The sequence below is a fragment of the Mastacembelus armatus genome, chromosome 11 (assembly GCF_900324485.2).
Source record: "Mastacembelus armatus chromosome 11, fMasArm1.2, whole genome shotgun sequence".
Lineage (NCBI taxonomy): Eukaryota > Metazoa > Chordata > Actinopteri > Synbranchiformes > Mastacembelidae > Mastacembelus > Mastacembelus armatus.
The window spans coordinates 9,798,166-9,821,969 of NC_046643.1; the positions used below are offsets into that span (position 1 = coordinate 9,798,166).

The 23,804-nt window shown below is 39.7% G+C and overlaps 1 protein-coding gene across 7 annotated transcripts in view; it reads right to left on the reverse strand.

Annotated features, from left to right (window-relative positions):
- dync1i1a (dynein cytoplasmic 1 intermediate chain 1a) overlaps window positions 1–23,804 on the reverse strand; it is a 51,265-nt gene that overhangs the window by 20,325 nt on the left and 7,136 nt on the right. For 5 of the 7 annotated variants that reach the window (XM_026299644.1, XM_026299640.1, XM_026299639.1 and 2 more), the window contains exons 5-11: window positions 23,370–23,411; window positions 22,470–22,529; window positions 22,054–22,166; window positions 7,612–7,704; window positions 5,341–5,512; window positions 4,116–4,215; window positions 3,749–3,874 (exon numbers count right to left, since the gene is read on the reverse strand). In XM_026299644.1, the coding sequence (XP_026155429.1) occupies window positions 3,749–3,874; window positions 4,116–4,215; window positions 5,341–5,512; window positions 7,612–7,704; window positions 22,054–22,166; window positions 22,470–22,529; window positions 23,370–23,411 (706 nt within the window). The remainder of the gene's footprint in view (window positions 1–3,748; window positions 3,875–4,115; window positions 4,216–5,340; window positions 5,513–7,611; window positions 7,705–22,053; window positions 22,167–22,469; window positions 22,530–23,369; window positions 23,412–23,804) is intronic. The other 2 variants (XM_026299642.1, XM_026299641.1) reach the window with 1 other exon arrangement.

Consider the following 23,804-nt stretch of genomic DNA (forward strand, 5'->3'; position numbering starts at 1 on the left):
AAACGGACCCTTTAATGTGGTGTGACTTTGCCCACTTAAGAGGGTGGTGTGAAGTTTCAAGATTGGACCCAACTGGAAAAGGGTGATGATGGGTCGAACTGCTGGATGAGAGGATGCACGCTCAACTGGTACCAGAATCCACAGCAGGGCAGCCCCTTTCCTGAAGTAAGGGGCTGCCCTGCTGCACACTGATGGAGCACACACACTCCCTTCATTATGTTATAGATCTATGGCTACTTAAGTGGTGTCATAAAACTGCAACAGGTCCTTAAGGGCTCTATAAAGGGTCTACCAGTATACTGAGATACTGTATTATTTCATATTCAATAATTTGACAAAAAGCAGAGCTAGTGCACAATAAGACACTGGATGGTTTATAGCACATTTCCTCGCCAAAACCAGAATGAAGTAATTGATGCATCCATCCATCACCTTCCCCTTAGCCTGTTATCCAGGGTCACAAAATAAAGTAATTAAACATTACAAAAAAGATCTGTCATAACTGAATTTAATTATTAAGACAGTAACAAATGACCAAAAAATAAAACCATAAATACCACAGGTGTGCTGTATAAATGCCATTACACACTAACATTATGTGAAACAAAAAATGTAGTGAAATTATTCTGAAACTGGAATCTCATTTCATTATATGCATTACAAGAAACAAATAGTAACATGTACAAGCTTTAGGGCGACTAGAAGCATAAGCGAAGAAATGCTAAAAAAGAGTAAATGCAACAGCAAAGCAGGAGGAGTTTATTCCACATGGGAACACCATTTATCAATCCAGGACCTGTCTTCCTAACTATTGCATTAGAATACTATATTACAACATAGCTGCATATTGCCAAATACATTTGTGCACGATTTACAGACTGCATTTGGCCAAAATGACACTGATACTCCTCCCAAAATCAAACCAACACCAGCTTTTAAATGATTTACTATCCACCGCACCAACATGTCAAGAACATATATAAACCCAAATGATGCTTTGGTAAAATAAAGATTTCATTGTGTAGTGTCCAGTGGAAATAAACACGATTATCATAACTGCACATAATGTTCCATGTTCTATTCTATTTCAAAATAAAGCTCCAAAAAACCTAAAACAAACAAAAAAAAAAAAATCAATACTGCCGTGTCAACAGCTGGGATTGCCCAACCCTTGTTAGGGCAAAAACATTTAATCCTTGTTAATGAATTAAAAAAAAAAAAAATATATATATATATATATATAAATAAATAAGTTTCTACATTGCTTAGCTAACTAACTAAACTGCATACAACAAGAAATATAGAAGCGTGACCTCACCAAAACCCTGTCTGAAATATGAAGCCTTCTATAACCCGTAGTCTTATACAACAAACCCCCACTGAACCAGACCTCAACCACAAACCCCATCCCTCCAATACCGACCCAACTCTGTCATACTTTTGTTTCTGCACTCCCTCCCAAACACACACACACACACACACACACACACACACACACACACACACCAGTCTTAACACATGTGCAACACATACAGACACGTGCAAGACATGCATGGCACACAAATACAAGCACAAGTATTAATCCATCTACCTATCTATCTACTAGATGAAAGCTGCTTTTGTGGGCAAGTGTGGTAAAACAAAATTGGCTGAAACGCTGCTAGAACATCACCTGGGGCCTGCCAAACCAGCCCATGCATACGTGTATAAACATGTACCGCCTGGGTGCGGTAAACAGCGAGTGCAAGGAGAAAGCACATAGCTGGCCTCACTGTTCCTCCAGCTAAGGATGGGAGGAGGAAGGTGAAAAGAAAACCGGAGAAAGGAGAAGAGAGCGGAAGAAGCACCCAGCCCTGCGGTTTTTGGGGGTTTAAAGGCAAAGCATGCTCGCACATTAAGAGCTCCTGGATCCATGGCTAAGTACAGAGCACTACTCTGTTGGCAATAGACCCCGCAGAGAGAAAAAGCGCAAGAAGAAATTCAGCCTATTCGATCTTCCAATCTTCTCATCTAACCACTCCTGTTTTTCTTTCATCCAAATCCAACAGTGACAGAAGGTCTCAATGCTGATGCCAAATGTCATCAAACCTCCTCTATTCAATCAGAATTTTATTCTCCACTGTTCATCCTTTTTTATTTGAAGCTTACTCTGTCTTTATTTCTACAGTTCTGTTTTTCTGTCATTGACTTTTCTCCACTCATGAAAACACCATGGCATAGCTCCAGGCCACACTAACTCACTGACTAATTTGGGCGATCAGAAAGCAAAGCACTTTGGAGATTCTGTTCTCTCACTCTTTCTTCTTTCTTTTCCCCATCTGATATCACTTCATTTAGTACACATATTTCCAGTAAACACCCACTTAAAACAAACCAACTGTGGGCCTTGGATGTGTCAGAAAATCAAAACAAACTACACTGATGATACATCATATTGTCCCAAGAATTCAGTGCAAACAGGTGCCACTGTGTTCTTGATGCTGTATTTCCACTTATAGTGCAATGCAATTCATCTCTGGTGTACACGTTGGAAGTGGACTCCCTGGCTTAGATTTTTTTCAGGTGCTTAAACAAACACCCTTGTCCCCAAATGTCTACTCTTCAATGTTGACAATTCACAGATCAGCTTGCACAGAATCCGCACTGTTAATAAAGTCACACATGCTGCACGTACATATATTTCATGAGAGACCCACATGGAAAAACTACTGAATCCTATAGCTACAAGATGCATAGCTGTAATCACGGATGTCAGCAGCAGCATAAATTATGGTAGAGTGAAAGAATGGAGTGCTTTAAAAATTCATTACTGAGATAGACTTATATGGCAAGCTTCACATCAGAATATTTGCATGCAGCATGTGGTCTGCAGGAGCATGTGGGTCTTTGTGTGTTTCCCTTGTTTGCCTGAAATTTTAATTTGAGAGTATGTGCATGAATTAGCATTTCTAATATTACTATTACATACTAAGACGTGAGGGGATCTCCTTTAGCATCGATTGTATATTTCCACATTCACAGTAATGTGTATGAAATAGAAGTGGAAATTGTTGGGAAATGGCACTGCTAACATTATATGCAGCATCAATGTGGGTGGGCTGACACACATGTGGCAATGCTGGATTAGGAAGTGGTAGGCCACATCATTTTACTACCAAGACGTCTCTATAAGGTCTCGCCTGTCTCCTGGGAGCCATGAGGGCCTCACACCCAAGCCTTCCATCCCTTCTCTCCTCCCTCCTTTCTTTTACCGTTTTCTTAGTGTCAATTGCTATTAGCATCACTCCAGTCAATGAGTTTCCTTCCCAACAAAACCTCAGTTTCTTCCATCAAAATTAGCCTTCAGTGGCAGGTCACTACCACAGCTATAATCCAATCTACAGGGTCAAACATTGCATATGAAAGTGCCTTTCATTTTTCTTTCCATCATTCTTAATTTTTCAGTCACAAAGGTGCTGTCATTATGAGACAAAAAAGCAGAAAAAGCTATGTAGTACTGGATGGACTGACGGTTGCTTTGCCAGATAAGTTATAAAAAAATGAAGAGTGATGATGTTTTTGAGGTGAAGTTCTGAGTGGCAAGACAGAGAATGGGAGTAAGATGTCTGTGGCAGTTCAGACATGCAATTTACTAACCACTAAAGGAAAAAAGAAAAGGCAAACCCAACTTATTCTCTACAGTAACCTGCCATCATATTCAATAGTTCAGAAAATATGTATGAGGTTTGATAAATGTAATACTAAATACCTGACAGTGAAAGATATACTCTGGTGTAGCCTTCTTAAACTTGATGTTCCACACCAAGGCAACACCATCCGGTTCATGAGGAGCATCTTCATTATTGTTATAGGAGGTGACGAGCAACTCGGGATACTGAGAGTAAGAGAAGTGAAAGGAGTATGTGATGAAACTGAAGCTTATTAAAGCTGAGACATGTTAAATAGAAAGAGCCCTGTAGAAACTTGTGGCAGAGTTGATCCTGTTCTCTCCCAACACAAAAAACACAAAACAGTAAAAAAAAAAAAAAAAAAAAAAAAAAAAAGTGTGGTTTTGAATTCAGATTTTAAATCAGTTTTACATTCACAGTTAACACACACAAGGCTGCAGGTTTCACCTGAGGGGACCAGTCAAGGCAGGTGACGACTCGATGTTTCGACCAGTGTTCATCATAGAAGAGCCTGCTAAAGGACAGACTGGAGCCGCTACCTAGGTCTCTAGAAGCAGATCAAATAGATGAGAGTAATTCCTTTATAGAACCTAAAGGCAGCTGTGCTGTTACACCTGTACAATAAGCACTTTCCAAAAGAAGTAAGCACCTGCCAAGAAAAAAAAAAAAAAGCTCTCCTCTCACTCTATAGGGTTCATTTGTGATTACTCCTAAGGTAATGTCAGCCTGGGCATTCACAGATTATACCTGACATAACTCCAGAAGAGTAATGCATTACAGATAGGACCTCTAACAGTGTGCACACATTTGTGTGACACAGCTGTCTGACTGGATAATCCTAGTAATTTACTCATTTCAGTCATTAGAAAACATGTTCCCAGGCAAACTGGATCTGCAGTGCAAAACTGCTCAGACATTCCTTAATTTAAATAGTGTACAGTGTTGTGCCATCAGCCACTTACAAAAATAGTACTGTACCACCAGTTTTTATTATGTGCCAGAGTCATAATTGTAACCTCAACAACACTCATTTGTAGGCCAGAATATAAAAATTATATTTCTTTTTAAATATGAAGAGCACTAATATTTTAGCGATATCTTTTACTGTGTGCTACTCTTTTTGAGAATGAACAGTAATGAACTGAAGTAGTGAAATGAAGCTTATGTTGCTACACTCTCAGAAAAAGCACATCAATGGAAAAAGAAGAGGACTCAAGTTAAGTGCTGGGCCATGACCTCTTTTAGGCATAATCTCTATTTGACCACAGGCTTGATGCTCCTCTGTGGTTGTGTGGTCAAAGTTGAAGTGAACCGTAAAAGCAACATTCTTCGAAAATAACAGAGCAGCATACTAAGACAGCCTTGCACTTATGACTCTTACAACTTTAACCAACACTATGATAACCTCCATTTGAGAGAGACACAACCCTTCAGACAGCAAGATAATGCTCTTTAGATTGTCATGGTTGTCAGTTTACATGAGTTGTTAACCCAGAGAATGTGACATCAGCAGGAAGACATTTATTTTGAAGAACAAAGGAGCTCCCAGGCCCCTGGAGTGACACAGTGGCCATGACTCAGTCTTAGCACATTTCTTAGTTTGAGGCATGAAAGCAAACACACGCATGTGCTCTTGCATCCAAACTCAACCTCCCTCATTCTCCCTTCTCACCCCTCCTTTTCATCCAGGTCTCGGCCACTGTAGTCGAAGAAGATGTCGCTGTCTTCAGCCAGAGCTCTCTCCATCACACGGATGCTACAGTCGAAGAAACTCTGAAATTCAGAAGAGTGCAGGATCTGCTGCCTCTCCTCCTCTGTCAGCTCTCTCAGCACCTGAAATGAACCTGTTGGAAAGATATTAAACATAAACACATGTGTAACAGAGCTTTACTCTAGCTTATTCTCATCTTCAGTTAATATCATATGTATATTATGATCTGCCCTTTAGCTTATTGATGAAACGTTTTATTTAGCTGCATGATGCCAGGAGATGTACAGGAGAGAGAGAAAAGAACAAAAACAAAAAACGGTTGTCTGAGGAGCTAATAAAAAATTATGAGCAAGCATGGTCAAATTAAAGAATACCAGACCATCAAACAGCTTGATGTTCCTGTGACCACAGCTGTTAATATTATTAAGAAGTTTACTAAGGCAACAACCCACCCTCCCTGGATGCAGCACAGCTGAACAATTGACACTAGACTGAACAGAAGAATATTCAAATGGTGAAAAAGAATCAAGTAAAACTGGGCTCTGTAGAAGAAACCCCAGGACAAGCCCACTTTTAAAAGATAAATAACATCTGACTGCAGTCAGACAGAGTTCATGTTGATAATTCTGTGAGAATGTCCTCTGGGCAGGTAAAATAGTGAGCTTTTTGGTAAGTCACATTAGTGGAGGAGGCTCATGGGGTTGCTCTGCTGCCTCTGATAAAGGGTGCACTGAATCTGATCAGGCCACAAGGAAATCTGATGATTATCCAGGTAATGTGGCATCCTACAAATGATTAGGTTAAAGATCACAATATTTTTCGCTCTTGTTGTATATTATATAATTTGAACTAATATTAAAAAGTAACACATTTACTCTATTAAACATGCAATAAAGAATACTTGAGGGCAATTACACATGGCAAACATTTTTTTTCTTTTGAAATAGCTGCTAAAATAATTCTTTCTAGATATTGCTGCTTAAGAGCCCCAAATTGAGACATGCCTGTTCATTCTAATGCAATTAATACTATTACAGTATACTCCAAGCTACCGCTAATGCCAATAGTACAAATATCCTACTGAAAAACCTTCTGTCATAATTTAACATCTCACAAGCAGTGCTGTCATGTCTACTGCTGTAAAAAGCTGTAAGAATACTGTACATCTTGTGCTCCCAATGTCAGATTAACATTCACTTCATCTCTATCTAAACCAGAATCACATCCTGGGCATAATAAACTACAAACAGACTCTAATGCATCTATTCTAATAAAACCCAACAGAAAGAACTTCATAAAAATGAGAAAAACAAAGCCCTCTGAGCGGCCCGCCTCCCTTTGAACGTAATGGCTGCACAGCACGGCGTCCGGTTTTTGAAGTCACTGTCCCCAACTTAGCACACATGCAATTTTACACACACAAGCATGCACAGACACATATCGACCTTTACCCTGCCTCTTGACTTTGATCCCCACCATCCCTTTGTATTTCCTACGAGTTGTCAGTAAAGGCCCAGTGAATCCAGTGGTAGAGATCAAAGGCCAGACTTTCTAATAGGCCAGAGTAGAGAAGAGATACATGGACTGTGTGTATTTCACTCATTGATTACAGTCATGGATATGTTTATGTGCCTGAATATGAATATGTCCATCCATCTATGTCTCCATCATCGGTTGTATTATAAAGAGCCTGGTCTCTTTTTTCCTGTTTACCACATGAACTGTTCACATATGTACACACACACACACACACACACACACACACACACACACACACACACACACACACACACACACACACACACACACACACACACACACACACACACACACACACACACACACACACACACACACACACACACACACACACACGGTTTTCCTTTCCCTTCTACTTTGAAGTTCAGTCAGAGGGTCAAGTGACAGGTTTTTAATCAGTGTTGACCTCCACATACCATAGAGCTGATATGCTAGACCCGCCTCAACCCCCATTTTAACTTATTCCCATCCTCCCATCTGATACACCCACTGACTGGCAGAGGGTGTCGCACATGAATCACCGTGTTTCATGACAGTTATATCAGCAACATGTGAAATAAAGAAGAGGACTAAAGGATGATGAGTGGGAAGCTGAATGTCTTATTTATTAAATTATCTTATGCAGCAAAAAATTGATTTAATTTAGAAAACTTACACCACTCTTTAACTGTCCATCTTTCTTTTGTACAGTACCGTCTTTGGTTTCCCTGTTGTCATCTTCATCCTGCTGCTCCAACTCAGGGCCTGGTTTCACCTCCATCTCCTCATCTTCCTCTTCCTCTTCTCCTGAGAAAGAAAATGAAAGAGAGCACTCATGTTAATCAACAGCTGTTCCAATTTTCCACGACCTCCCGCTGTGTTCTGCCTTCCCCTCATTCCTACAAAAATAATCATTCCCAGACATGCACCAGTACACCTGACTAACATTGAGTCCGAATGGGTTTCATTTACAAATACGTACCATTTGTTTTTGCTTCTTCTTGCTTTTTTTTTTTTTTCAGAAAGCACAAAAATGTGATGCAAAAAGGCTGCAGAATTTCCATTACTGCTCCAGACGTATATTAAGTAAACATAGGAAACAAACCCGTGACATCAGTGTTACAATTCAAAGAAGCGTTCACACGGTCACAAGTGTTGGCATACTACTTAATAGGGCACACAGACATACACAGTGAGCAGGAAATGTAAAAGTTGAGCGTTTTTCTCTCTCTGACCTTTGACCACAAGCAAAGAGATCCAGTGAGGTGGGGATTCCCTCTGCATTCATTCTAATCAGGCCCTGCAGTTACTCTAGACTCTCTAGGATTTATTGTAAGTGTGTACGGCGTGTGTGTTTGGGGTTTAAGTATGAAGGGTTACTGTCAACACAGGCACCTGTTTGTCAGCTACTGCCCCCAAAAACCTCCCTACATCCCTAAGGGTATGTGTTGGTAACCCTCACCAACCTCTCCTCCTCTTTTCTGCTGCTCCCTCCCTCTGAAACAGATGCTGAGAGACTGGGGCCCCTCTGAAGACCTCTTAACACTTTGACACCGTGACCAGACACCTGTGGTCTGCCAACACACACGCCATACACTCAAACATACAATCTGTCTTTCTCTTCGTCTCAAACACACACACGGGGCCCTCACCCACGGTGCCAAGGGTGGCGAGGGGTTAACTGGCGTAGGGTCAAGCTGACAACAGTTGCTCAGTCCAGTGGGAGGAAGTGACTACATCACACCCTCAGACGTGTCATGTCTTTCTCTCACACACAGAAACACACAGGCACACACGTTGGGGTGTGTTTAACTCAGCTGGAGTATGGCCTAGGGCAGAGTTAAAACCACTCGCTCTGCGGCCGCTCAAGCACCGGATGAACAGTCGATTTATCACTTGAACTTGCCTAAGCTCTTGATAAACTCGCTGCTGCTATTTAAAAGCAACATGATTCTAACTGGTGAAACACTTCGGTAATTTCATTAAGATGGTTACAATCATTTCTAACTTTGTTTTCTTATATTATTTTAGGTCTTTGTATTTTCATTTCAATTCAAAGTAAATTTTGATATATGACTTTAATCTTCATACCATGTGTATATAATAAATGACTAAGCTAAAAAGAGCACATGGCGGTGAGGCCTGGTCCAATACAGTGGTTAACAGCCAGCTGTAGTTAACCAAACACCAGTGACCCACCAGTATGGAGAAGAGACTGTAGAGAACCAGACAGGCAGACTGCCAGACTAGCTCCATGTTTGAGCTGCCAAAACAGACAAGCAGCAAACAGAAACACACAGGAAAACCCTTTTTTTTCCCCCAGGGCCTTTTGTCTCTCCCTGCATGCCTGAGTTTGTAAAGATTTATTTCTCTCAGATGTTGTTTTTTTGTCATCTATCAGTCATTCTTCCACTCCACAAAGTGTGGTCATTAAACTGCAAATGAAACAGAAAATGTGTGACTGCTAAGCAGTGGGAAGACAGCTTACACACAACTTCTATTCTATTTTATTTTCTTGGCCTTACATGACCGGTCCAGTGGTTGGAATGTGTGGTGATGGAGGTGGGAGGCGCGTGAGGAGAGGAGAGAGACCACATTGAGGAGCAGTCAAACTGTCAACCCCCAGGACCACAGGACTCTGGAGCAAGGCACCATGATTCATGGCCTATGGGTTACCTCACTGAGGGGAGATGGTCCAATTCCAGTATGAAGATACTGTTGATGTTGTTGCCAGAACCCATGTATCAAGTTGTTCTGTCATAGTCCTGCACCAAAAATATCCTGGCTATTTCCTTTGAATGGAAATCTTCAGAGATACAGTTCTGTGTAAAGCAGGAGCTAGATTTTGAAAGAAGGTTTCATGGGTTGGAAATGAGAATATCAAATTTTATGTGAAATTCACATGCAGAGACACACGAAAGTAGAACCGTGTTAAATTCAAAGTTGCAAAAACTAGGGAAGAGAAATAAACACACTGTTCCACGGTTTGAGTGTGTCTGCCTGTTACCCTGTAAGTATGTGCACACTTTCTTGTTTCCACATCATTCCAGTCACGAGATGCTTTCTGTTTCCACCTGCCGTTTAATACCGCTCCTCACTGCATGACAACAGGTTAACTGGCATCCTCCCCCTTGCCACAGGTGGGGGTCCACGTTGATGAAACTCTGCTTGGGGCTCCCGTTTTGGCCGACTACACACCCAGGGTAATGATATCCTCGGTAGCCCATGGCCGCCGCATCTGGCTGCCTCAATCTTCCCCTGGCTGCTTACTCATGCTGACCAGGCCCAGTCAATTCAGCACAGCCCAGCAGGTATACAGCCACACAGATTGAGAGTTTAGAGATACAAATACAAGTATACATGCGCGCACACACACACGCACAAACACACGCGCACACACACGCACACACACAGTTAGCTCTTACTATTGTTAAGAGGATACTCGTGGACATAATAAATTCCATAGCCCCTAACCATCACAGTGAGACTGGCCACAACAATAGTACTGAACTCAACTTTGTTCACACAACCATAGAAAGACACATACCACACACGGATTAAAAAAATTAAAAAAAAAAAAAAAAAAAGAGGTGAATGTGTGATTGTTTGGAAACAAACATTTTACTGCAAACAAAAATCAAAGTAACAACCAAGCCTTTCGTATGCTATGCTTTTCATTAATCTGTTAATTATTTCTGTATTGTTGGGTCTTTAAAATGGCAAGTTACTCTTTGTGTTTAAAATTGCTTGGTTTTGTGCATCCGCCATGTCCGAACCCAAACTTTTCAGTTATTCAATTATTCACAATATTTGCCCTAATAAAAGTTTGATTCTGTTGCTAAACTAATCAACTAAGTTTTTTTTGCAATATAATGGGCAACACAGTTTATTGTATTAATATAAAATGGATTCTCATACGTACAATTATGCAATGTTGTGAAAATCTACAACTATTTATTAAATTAGAGTAAGGTTTGATTTCTCTGTTGTTTCATCCAGGTCATATTAAATCAAAAACAAACAATAAAATGCTGTGGGTTTCTGTAAATAATTTGCTATTACCACTAAAGCAAAAATTACAATGCAACTTGCTACTGTATTGAAATTAGTCAACACTTTACTTTTGTTTTCTGTGCATTAGACTCTTGTTACCCGGTATAGGTATTGCTTCTATTGACTAACCGAAGAGTGAAATAGTTCAGGTGAGAGTAATAGGCTGATCTGTTTGTGGAATAAAGAAAACATAACCTTAATGAAAGCTGACACACCGCTGAGCGTTTCATTAGCTTAAACATCTTGTATTATTTCACAGTAGGCAGCTACTATCAAGCATGTGGAGAGAGGGGTTTTAAAGATACTGACAGCTCCTAGAAGTACACAGTCTTCAGCTCACCTTCGGCTAGTACAAAAAGCACAATGGTGTGGTGTGTTATGGCAGTGTATTAGCATGTGTTCTGTTTAGTGAGGATCAAAGCATTAGCTAACCTTTTATTCTAAAACCAATCCACACTTAAAGGTAGTGTGCTGAAATGTGTTAGTGCATGCTTGGAGAAACTGACATAGTTATCAAAGAGCTGTGGTTGTGCATGTGCATGCTTGTGTGTGTGTGTGAGTGAGAGAGAGAGAAGAGGAGAGGATGAGACCAGACCCCACCGACAACATTACGGGGGCAGAGCTGCTGACTTATTATAGCAGAATGGAGGTGACTACTAAACTGAGTCACACAGACAATCGAAGTTGACAGTACTCAATTTTTATAGATCTCTATTGTATTACAAAGGCAGAGACATACTAGATACATGAGAGGGGAGATGCGGTGGAAACGGGGAAACGGACACATGAGGGAAATCCAGCAGGATCTTAGGGGATCCCACACAGTGGGAATAACCCTACATCATCATTCATATAGGCATGCATGCACAGAGACGCACACAAACACCCACGCAGAGTTCGCAGGGGTTCTGGGAGGTTGGCTGTTGAGCAGACCACAACACAAGCACTATACAGAGGAGTAGGAGGTCGACGTGACTTGAAAGGCTCCTCTAATGTGGCACTGGCACGACACACATTCAGACACACACTCATATCCATTAACTTCAGAGAAAAACTCTTATTGTTAGAGAAAGACACTACACACACACACACACACACACACACACACACACACACACACACACACACACACACACACACACACACACACACACACACACACACACACACACACACACACACCTACTTCACTTCTGTGTATATTAAAAATGACCTGAGGCATCAGGGGAATTTTCTTACTTTATCTGTCCCTCCTCCAGTAATATAATCCTCATTATCCAAGTATCACCAAAAAAAAAAAAAAACAACTTATATAACCACAGAGTTTATATGAGTAAACTAATGATGAAAGTGTCACAAATAAGATGATGCAATATAAATAAAAGATATGATGGGCTCACAGGAAGTTTGTTATGGCACCAACCATGAACATTTCCAATCTAGAAAACAGTCTCACCTCTAAATAAAGCAAACAGAAGAACAATAGTAGAACAGGACTTAAGCTCTTTCCATTTCCTAAACATTCTTTAAAGCACAAACATCATGTTTTCACGCATATAGAACAAGCTCATGTGGCATTTTGACTGTAGACCCAGAGATTAAAATAAACATCAGTTCACATTATTTTTAATCCTTTCGCCAGTGAGACCTGTCATGTTCTTTGTAAGCTTAGTACCCACTCACTGATGGCTGAGGAAAATACGGAAAAACACTAGTTGTGCTAGAGTTGCATGTAATTCTCCAAATGCAGAGAAACACTACCAACATTTTAGGGACCTCTGTTAGTCGCGTTGAGCAGAAAATTGATAGGTTAGAGCCAGCTGTGCAATAAATTCAGTTCTTCAAAACTGTTCTGTACTAACAGGCAAGAAGGCAGCCCAAAATGCTCAAGATTCTTACTCATCTGTCAAGACAGGCAAGGCAGACTATAAAAAAAAGTGCATTAAAATCCTTCTAGTCAAATCATTGTATTTAAGGGCACAGCATGATAACTCTCCATATAAATTGGTCAAATGCTAAAAGATTGCTTGTCTGTGATACTGTTACAGATTACAGGTCCATGTATTTCATTTAGGTAGGGAGTGAAGTGAAAATGCATAAAAGTCAAACACTGATAACCCTGAAATCCTTCAGTTTGTTAATTTTATTCAATTTTTTGCTTTCCATTTGTTTCAATAGAAAATAATGTTTAAAATTCATCATGGTTCATCAAGTCATGATTGCCACAGTAGGAGTAAAAGTATTCCTCCACATAGACACACATTAGCAGCAGGACATGATGTAAAACTGGTGAGGCTAAAACCCGCAGGATGGTTAGATTAATTTATCTCTTTACCCCACTTCCCTACACTGATCAAACATTGTGTGTGTGTGTGTGTGTGTGTTCAAGTCTGTGTACACCCAAGTCTACACCGCTATGCACATACGCATGCCCACACATAATCAGCTTTCATTAATGCAGCCCATTCAGGCCTTTGGGGGTCTGCGGCCAACTCTGCTATGTGCTGTCTGTACAGTCAGAGTAGATTCTCTCCCTAAATCTTACCCTCTTCCAATTTCTTTCTGTCTCTCCTCCTCTCTCTCTCTCTCTCCCCCTGTCTCACCCCCAACCACCGACCCTTTCGAGCCATGCCACCCAGGCTTGGCCCCAGTCCAGACCCACATCTTTAAACTGAGCTATCATGCCACGCCACGCCATGCTCTAAGCCTGGCCGCAAGGCCCTCATTAAAACCCATGACTTCAAACTTTCCAAACTGTCAAAAACCCAGTCAGAGAAAGAGAGACAGACTAACTGAAAAAAAAAAAATCTAACATAAAATCACCGCTGTGGCATCAACTCACTTTTCAACACATCATTTGAGCAGGGATTTGTGTCACTCAAACAGTGCTATTTGCATCTCTGTGTATGGCGCAGATGGTAACTGGAGGTCTGTGTTTCCCACTGGATGACAATGGTGTTTCTTTTTTTTTTTTTTAAATGAGAGATAGACAGACAGGACGGCTGCTAGATGTTGATGCCTTGGCTTGAATTCTCCAAATACACAACTGTATTCAGAGTACCACAGCAACAATGTTAACTCAATAAACAACAACATATTCTTAGAAAAATAAGTGTAAGATCTTTATGAATTAACATATCTGCTGACCTTCTAACCTGTGGGACCCTGTCAATCAAATTAATACATTTAAAGGCACCACTTGTTTGAGATTGTTTGTAAAACTATAATTTTAACTAATTACTGCCATAATTTAATTTCATCTGATACTCATTTCTAATAAAATTCTCTGGCACATTTGGTTGGAGAGCACTAGAGAATATATCAGGTCTATGTGTCAAGAGTGCACCCTGCTGGAGAGTTACAGAACAGCATGTCACACTTCAGCCAAACTGAAAACCAACATCAAATTCAACTTCAATGAACTGCCAAGCTATAAACCGTGAAAAATTATTGGGGAAATGTGTGTCTAAATCCATTGCAACCAGAGCAGACTGAATAGGTTTCAAAGTCTGCTAAATTTCAGCCGTGGCTGACTGAAGAACTTGTATTTATTTTCACTTGAAAAATAATATTAAAGTTATTTTGGTGTCATTCTTTAAACTGAGAATTTAAAAAAAAAAAAAAAAAAACACACAAACGTCAACAACTAAAGTAAAGCAGGAATTTAAGTTGCAGTTTAGCTATGGCAGGGAACCACTACAGTCTCAAATTAAAAAAACCTCTGGAGAGTCAAAGGTATCTCGGAGTCCAAGCTAGACCACCCAGGGAAACATTTTGTGGATCCACTGTTTTACATACATATAAACAAATGCACTGGGTGCGTATGTCAAAAAGTCAAGCTGAATAACATGCAAGCAAAAAGGAGGAAAAAAAGAAAACAGCTGAAAAGAGAAAAAAGAAATGTAAAAATGTATTCATCCTCATGTCAAGTACTCATCTGATGGCAAATGTTACTTTGGATGATGGCCATTTTGCCAAAAAAAAAAAAAAAAAAAAAAGAGGGAAAACTTCAGAGGGTGGGAGATGAAGAAGGGGTTCTCATACCTTATTATACAGTGGCCATAGGGGAAAATTGCAGTCATCTGTGACTTACTTGGAATACCTTAGGCACTTAGAAAGACATTATTTTTCTCTAATATCGCGAATGTTTCTGGGGTTTAACCACCATGGTAATTTTGACAAAGATCACTTCTGATCCTACATCAATTCTGGGAGTGAAGGCAATGTCTTTTTGAGGGTGGTGATGGTAAAAAGTCAAACTCTGAGCTGTGTTATGAAGAGATGAAGTGAGAGGAATTAGCTGATTATGTGTGTCTGCAAGAAAAAGGTGTGGAGTGATCTAATAAGATACAAGTCTGTTCTGAAGTATGTTTATGTATATGTGTGCACATGTGAATATGCATGTAGAGCACATGCACACTTAAGTTTAAATGATATCCCTAGAAGCTGCTACATCAAGGCGACCATTCGCCCAAAAGTCTAGAAGTCACCAATCTTAAAAATACAATTCTAAAAGCAGAACGAATTCAAAGTAAAACAACTGGCTACATTTTGCTCAGGGTCCTCTGGGAACACTCAGTGTGGGTATTCTCTACATGAACTTTGCCTTTACAACACACACACACACCCACACAAAATCTCTGGTCTAGTCGGCCTGTTGCAGCCGCTTGGCTTGAACATGAACAATGTATGAGATAAGCACTTCCATATGCGGCTACGTAAGGCATATGCAGACACATACAGAAACATATAAGAACCTAACCATGGCAAACACACACTCATACAACCACATTCCTCCCTTTAGGACCTTGAACACTGCCCGCAAACCCCTCAGTCATGTTGATTTTGTATAGACTACATTCACTTTTTTTTTTTTTTTTACATCATTGGTTCACTGGATGGTAAAAAAAAAAAAATGCAAGACTGAGGATAAATTAGCTGAGGAAACTTTAAGGACCTGAGCCTCAGGAGCCATGTTTAGAAAGAGCTTCAGTCTGCAGCCTGCTACACTAATGCATAAATATGGTTACATGATTCATGTGATTACTGTATTTGCTGCATTGTTGGCTTGAGTGGCGCTGACTAAACCATCATGCCTTACACTCTTGCAAGTTCAACACGCAACAAATTCTGTGACTACTTATATATTCTTTGACTGGTCGATTAATTAGATACAAAAACAATATCTCACTTATAACATATTTTTCTACATAGCCATTTTTTAACAAAAGTAGTCAAGAACTCCAATATAAAATATTGCCTAAACACTTACTATACAAGAATTTTACAGAAACAAAAATCTAAAATAATATAAAAATATTACGGTTTTTAAAATCAGAAAATAGCTCACACGAAATATTAAAGCTTAAGCTCACACTTTTTACTATTTTACATTTACAATTTAATTTCTGAATGCCTACTCATGTAACAATTTGAACTCCAGTTTACTGATTGTTTCCTAAAAGAAATCGTGAAGCATTTGCTGCAAACCTATTTAACAATTTTTATAGGGTTTATGGAAAAATACATCGATGCAAAATTTGATTTTCCCACGATCTATTATGCAGCACACAGCTTATAACTTCTACTGTATGTACAATAGAAAAACTTACAATAAACTGTTCTAGAAAAAAAAACTCATGCACTAATGAGTTTCAGTCAAAGAGTCAAATACTTTTGGTGCCAATCTGAAACACAGCCATACTGGGTTGAATCCTGGAGGACATTTTTTTGTGCAACTGTTAATAAATACCAACCAGTTTAGGGCCTCTGGAACCATATTTAACATATTTAGGACTTTGCAGGAAAAACACAAAAGTAAACACTAAGCTGACCAATGTGCTACCAATGGTAAGGATCACTTAATAAATTTGCACTTTGGTTTCTTAACTGCTTCATTATGGGATTATGAAGAGTTCAGGTGACATATGTACACCCATTTGTGTGTGGCCACTTTGTGTTCATATGTGTACATTTCTACAAGTGTATGCTTGTTTATTCCCATGTCTGTTGGTCTTCAGATACTGTTTGTGTTTACATTTATGAATTTGTATGCTTATGTGGGGGATGACTTACAAAAATGTGTGTCTTTTCAGATTACTTTTTGGAAATGGGCTTTCTCCTGCAATTAGAGGCCATAACCAGTCCAGTAAACTTCAAAAGAAAGCCTCTTAATGTAGTAAATATATTTAAAGAGTGAATTACTGGCCAACTATATACTCAGGCTGTACAGACTCTGAAAACTAATGGACCAGAAAATACCACAGGGGGAGAGAGAGACTCATGCACACAAACCTTTGCAGACATACAGTACACACATTAACACACTCCTGACCTTGTAAACTGTTAATCCCAAGAAAGGGGTTTTCCAACGTTGCAACATCAAATTATACACAAACTTACAAACTCTATTTATGAAGGCCTACTTGAGGTTCACTGCAAACAATTACTGCTGTAACAATATAACTGCTGTAATGTCACTGGGTGGGTCCTATTGTTTCTCCTTCATTTCCTTCTTACTTGCTCTTTCATTCTTCAATTTTCTAGTGATCACAGAGTTTTCCTCACCCTACATGGTTCATTCTCTATTCCTCCCTTTGCTTCATTTCTCTCTATTTCTTTATACCTTTCTACTGTGGCCTATTATCGGTCTTTTAAGGCTTCAGTGAGCAAAAGCAATTTACTACAAACTGGGTCAGATTTGCACTACACCTATGCCAGCCTGCATTCATTTAGACATGCATAAGCACAAAATGCCTACAATCACCTTGACCTTTTCCACCTTTGCCAACACACACACACACACACACACACACACACACACACACACACAGTTATCTTCAGACTGGGATCAGTACAGTAAGAGAGTGGGTGTGCTAGCGTACTGACTTTAAGGGCAAGTAAGATCAAGTAAGATTGGCTAGTCTAGTGAAGCAATGCAGAGAGCAAGAAAGACAGAAAGGTTGGCCACATTTTTCTGAAACTATGCTAAATATTACCTATGTCTAACTTGTGAAGAGGCTCCATATTTTTTGTTAGACTCAAGAAAAATGGAGGTGGAACATTTCAACTGCTGAGGGTAAAAGTAGACATGAGCGACAGTTCACAGTCTCAGACTCCTGCACCACTTCCAACAGTGTTTTTGTTCAGCAGTGACAATTACATTTTCGTTTTAAACTGTAAGATAAATATAGCACAATTCCCATTTTAAAATGTTTTCACATGACACATTCAAGGCTGTCCCTACAGAGTTACATTTTGGTCAACTCTGAAGAATGTGGGCCAAATCCAGCTTTCATTTTATAAGCCAAAATCTAAATTTTTACTACACTAAAGGTATTAAAATATTCAGCTATGCTGACTTTTCACTGGAAGAGCTGTAGATAGTGGCATGAAACTATTCAACGCACAGTTTGCTTGACCTCTGTGAGTTAGGTTACTATCACACACCACTTTAGACCTCATCTTACTCTATTTCCCTGCTATGTCCTTAGACAAAGCATCCAGCCCTCCCAACAAGCATCTCCATTCATACCAATTAGGAGAGCAGTAAATAGCTGGGGTCAACCGTGACTGGAGCTAATCCGATTGCCTGAAACAATGGACATTCAAGAGAGATCATTAAACAGCCAATGGGAAAAGGAACATACATAGACAACTACACATCATGATTATATGGAAGCAAATTGGTCACGGAAATGAAAAGCCATAAGATTAAGTGGTTTAAATGAGAGTCACACACACAAACTCTGTGGGAGCTTTAAAAACACAAACTCCTATGTAGAAGGACACACGCACATTGACAGAGAGACAAAGTCAGATCAAATCAATGCAATTTGATAAAGTCACATTCAGGTTTGAACACACACCACAAACACACACAGCTTACTCACATCACACATAAATGCAGTAGGCAGCATGCACATAAGGGCACATAATAAAACCGGGAGAGGTCAGAAGTTCAAAAAAGAGGAAACCATGAGAGAATCATCGGTGAGTGATTTAAAGATATTTCTATGATATAATTTCTTTTACAAACATTCATGCCACAAAGTGAATATTACAGTTTTAATGTCTATCTCCCATATCAGGGATCATCTAATACATGCAGACCAGACACAACAGTAAAATGAAAAGGATTAACTGCCCAGACGTGACATTGAAACATTGTTCCAATAAATAAATGTGATATTTTTGGCCATAACAATATGTAATTTTATATAATTATTGCTCTATCACACTTTTACTAATTCTTTTTAGGAATTTCTCTTTTAGGCTTGACAAGCTAGAGGTCAGCATTAGCTTCAAGCTGCTGCAGAAATAGCATCACTGTTGGGATTATATTTATCTATAAAAGAACAAACTAATGCTGTTTAATGCACAACCACACACACTGTACATACATCCAGACTATTAGATGTCTCTTACACAAAATGTTATACATCCCTGTTTTGTCTGTCCCACTTCATTCCACTCTTTCAACTCTGTATAATACAGTGTACAACATTAGACCAAGGTAATAGTGGAAAACTACACAAAAAAAGAGAAAATTATATAGATAGGAATGAAACTGAAACTTATCTTAGTTTAAAACCCACCAGAACCTTCAAGGTAAGTTCATTGGTTGTCTTTGTTCAATGCACACAGGCAACCTACACATATATTAATATATAAAACAGATACATATATAGTACATGCTGAACATGTATCTGTCTTTGAAGCTCAAACATCTACTTTTAAGGAAAGCCAGATGTGGTCTTTTACATTTTATTGACTGTGAATCATTTCATAACCCTTAATAAAGCTATGTAGTTTTACCATTTCACATTTAGAAATACCTACATTTTTCAATGAGTCATTTAGCTGCTTAAACCTTAAAAAACTGCAAAACTTTATGAAATTTTAAGTTGTAGCCCAACTGTTTACACAACCTGTAGCTGCAACTTCAAAATGAGATATGTGTTGCATGTATGTTGAGTTCAGTAATCAACAAAAGGAACTAGCCTGAATAAACACACAGCCAGAAGTGCAGGCAGGTGCTACCATCAACCTATTTTCTTCTTTCTCCAGACACACAAGCTCTATGGCAGTCTGCAAAGGAAGGGTCTCCTAAGGCCAGGGTCACCTCCCTGTAGACCACCACAGGTCTGCTCTGGCTCACAGATGTTCTCTCACTCTCACACACACATACCCACCCCAAACACATACACACATACATACCCCTACACACACACAAAGTCACATGCTGCTGGAAACTGAAAACAAACAAACTAAATAAATGGACAAACATGTAGCACTGTTACAGGCTAACCCTTCACAGTGTATTTGTGTATGTTATATGTATAGACAGAATACAGTCACTACTGCATGTTTTTTATTTGCTGTATAATTATTAGTCTTTATCTTATTACCTGATTGTCCAGTACAGCTGTATGTTTGTTTGTGTGTATATGCTGCTTTAACGCTGCATCTAAACACAACAGCAATGGTTGTGTATAAGTGGACTCAACTAAACCCGACTCATTCTACTATGTATATCCGTAAGCACATGCATGTGCATGTCTCCCAGCACACACATGTGAGTCAGTGCCTGAGCACTTGTTGAATAAATGATCTATTCCTGGGTCTGTCAAGGAAATGGGAGGAGTTGAGGCGGACTGTTTGGATGCTGATCAGAACGGACATGTGTATGTGCGTGGTGCTCGCTCGTAGAGGAGAGCAGTGGAATCTACACCAGACCATCTATTATAATGACAGGAAGCAGGAAGTACAACCCTTTCACAGTCACATGGCTGCCAGCTGTCTTGGCAACTACAAGAAAGAAGATAGAGAAGATGATAGGAGGCATGTGTACTTGTATAGCTATAAACTGTGAAGACCAGTTTCAGTTCTATACCATGGGATCAAGACATTTTAAGAAAGTCAGGACAGATGAGAGACAGGCCCCTGCCAACAAACACACCTTCAAATGGCTGTTTGAGGGTTAAGGATAGAATTAGGGTAAGGTTAACAGATAAGGTTAGGCATTGTGTTGTGATGGTTAAGATTAGGATAAGAGGCTAGGGAAGTCAGTGAGTGTCCTCAAAGACAGCATGTGCTGTGTGTGTATATGTATATATGTACAGTTCTCCCCTGTTTCCCATCCTCCCCTCCCCCAATATGTTATGGAATAAACAATAAAATGATGGCTTTTCTGATGGGCATGCCTGTTTTTGCAGAAAGTGAAAATGCTTGAAGTTCCATTTATTGGAATAACTGCAACTGCCTTTCATTTCCAATAGAAAAATACTTAATTCCATATGTCTTTATTTGCAACCAAAGTTCTGCCTAATCCAGACCAGGAATAAACTCAGTTTTGAGCATATGGATGTACTTAGGAACTGCAGCTCAGCACACACATACACCCCCCCTTGCAGAAACGCACAGATACACACAAGTATAAAGATAATATAACATGCTTTTAAAAAATAAATAAATAAAACACACACACACACAGCCACCCCCACATATGCACAAATATACACATTTCCATACCAGTCCTAATCATGACACAGCAAATGACTGTTTTTTTTTTAGCATTTGGTAACTACAAAACTATATATATCAGTGTCAGTACAACACACACACATTGATTCTCCAACATCCATCAAGAATCATCTGTCAGCCTGTTTCCACTTATAACCCGGAGTCAAAAGCATGATGTTCTGCGAGTAAAGATTCAATAACTGACAGGCAGACACTTGTCAGTTTCTCTATGCTCTGCTCTTTCTCTCTTTCCCTCTCTCTCTTTGTAAGATCTTTAAGTCATTCCAGGTTTACAGGCTGTGAACTAGCTAACCAGAGTATCAAATTCAACCGCACAATTGCAATGTGAAACCGCCTGTTGCCTCTTGTGACCTTCAGTGCTCCACAGACCCTAAAAAGACTTTGAACTCTGAAAAAAAAGATGTTTTAACTTAAGACTATAGATGATACAGAATGTCAAGTCACCAAGTCACTAACACACACACACACACACACACACACACACACACACACACACACACACACACACACCCTCACACACACACACACACACACACACACACACACACAAATACTCACCTTCAGACAGGTTGGCATTGAGCGTCTGTGTCTCTTTGCTGTAAGAGACCACCTCTTTGGGAAGGAAGTCCACCTGTGTGATTTTAGATGCCCCCAGCCTCTGCATCCTCCGTCTGGGTAACAGAAAAGATGCCATCAGTAACACGGTTTTACTGTGCTACATACACAGTACAATATATTTTCATTGCCTACAATGGTTAAAGTTTAAAACAATAAAAAAAGCTTAATATTCAGATGATTGCAGAGTGGAAAGAGAAGCTGTGGAAAAGTAATGGATACATGATATTCACAAGCCTATATAGGTTCTATCAATTTAAAAATCAAACATGTATTTCTGAATATATCATACAACGCCAAATACTGTGTCATACAGTACAATGTATATTTTTTTGCAGACAGAAAACAAGAGGATGTACCCAAGCTCAGAATCAGCCTGCAGCTGCAGCACAGAGGGGTCTGTGTCCCACTGCAGCGTCCTGATGTCACAGATGAGTTGGGGGTGTGGAGAAAAAGAGAGGACATGCATGTTTATAAACACACAAATAAACATTTTTCACTGTCACACATTTTTACACAATACCACATGTGCACACACAAACATACTGTACGCACAAACACACTTTGCGACAGACTGCTTTTCTAGAGCTTAACATGAATATTCCCATCAATGTGCTGGCCATGCTTGAGCAAAGAGTTTAAGAAAGTGATTTCAATCATTACCTTTTCGTCAGCGGTAATGACAAGTTGTTTTATATACAGGAGGTAAGAATCATTTGCTTAGAGAATTTAAAAGGCTACTCAAACCTTAAGAGTTTTACAGCTAGTTGGTTGAAATCCACCTGCTGTGAAAGGATAATGCTTCAAACCCCACTACACTTTTTGATGATACCTTTTAAAGCCAGTGAACATGACCATTAGACCTTCAGCTTGGGACACACAGTGTCAGATGAGAATGGCAAGGCATTTCCTTACCCTGACAGACCGGCTGTTTTACAGTAACAGCGATGACACTTTAAGCAGCAGATTGTCAACTCTGTGAAGGCTGAAATGACTTCTCTGGCTCAACTCATGCGAGTAGCAATCTTTCGAACAGGTATTAAGGGAGGCAGCAGGGCTTCAGACAGGAGGTCACCAGAGGAGAGCAGAGAAGCAAAGGAAGGAGGACCACTGCACTGTTTTGATGTTAAAAATCATGATGGGAACACATCTGTAAGACCACTGACAACACTGTGGGTGCCTGTTCACGGTCATGTGAGGATAAATTCAGCTAAAGAAAAGTAAGGGGGGGTTCCTGAATTTGACGTGAAAATGCTTACCTTGAGCTTTGTGCTTGGGACTTGTTTTTAGAGAAACCTGACCTAAGAAGGGACACACATACACAGCCACAAATGGAGAAGCTCAAAATGCCATGCCATCATCCGGGGTGGATTTGGGGGTAGGGGGGGATCCTTCATTCCAGGCACTAAAACTAACTCACCAATTTGTAAAATCCAATCAGTACCAGTTAAACACAAACAACAATCCTAAACATAAGAGAATTTATTTCTGCTAGGAACTTTATTGAGTTCCCAGGCATTCTTTTTCCCCAATTCCACCCCTGGCTATACTACAACAACACATCACTAATGAACCCTGAGGGCATCCCTCACACACTGACATCTACCGTCAGCTGCTATTAGAGCAAATGTTAAGTGTTTGATGACCACTCTCTTTCCAACTGCAGATTTAACTCACCAGAGTAGCTTTGTTCT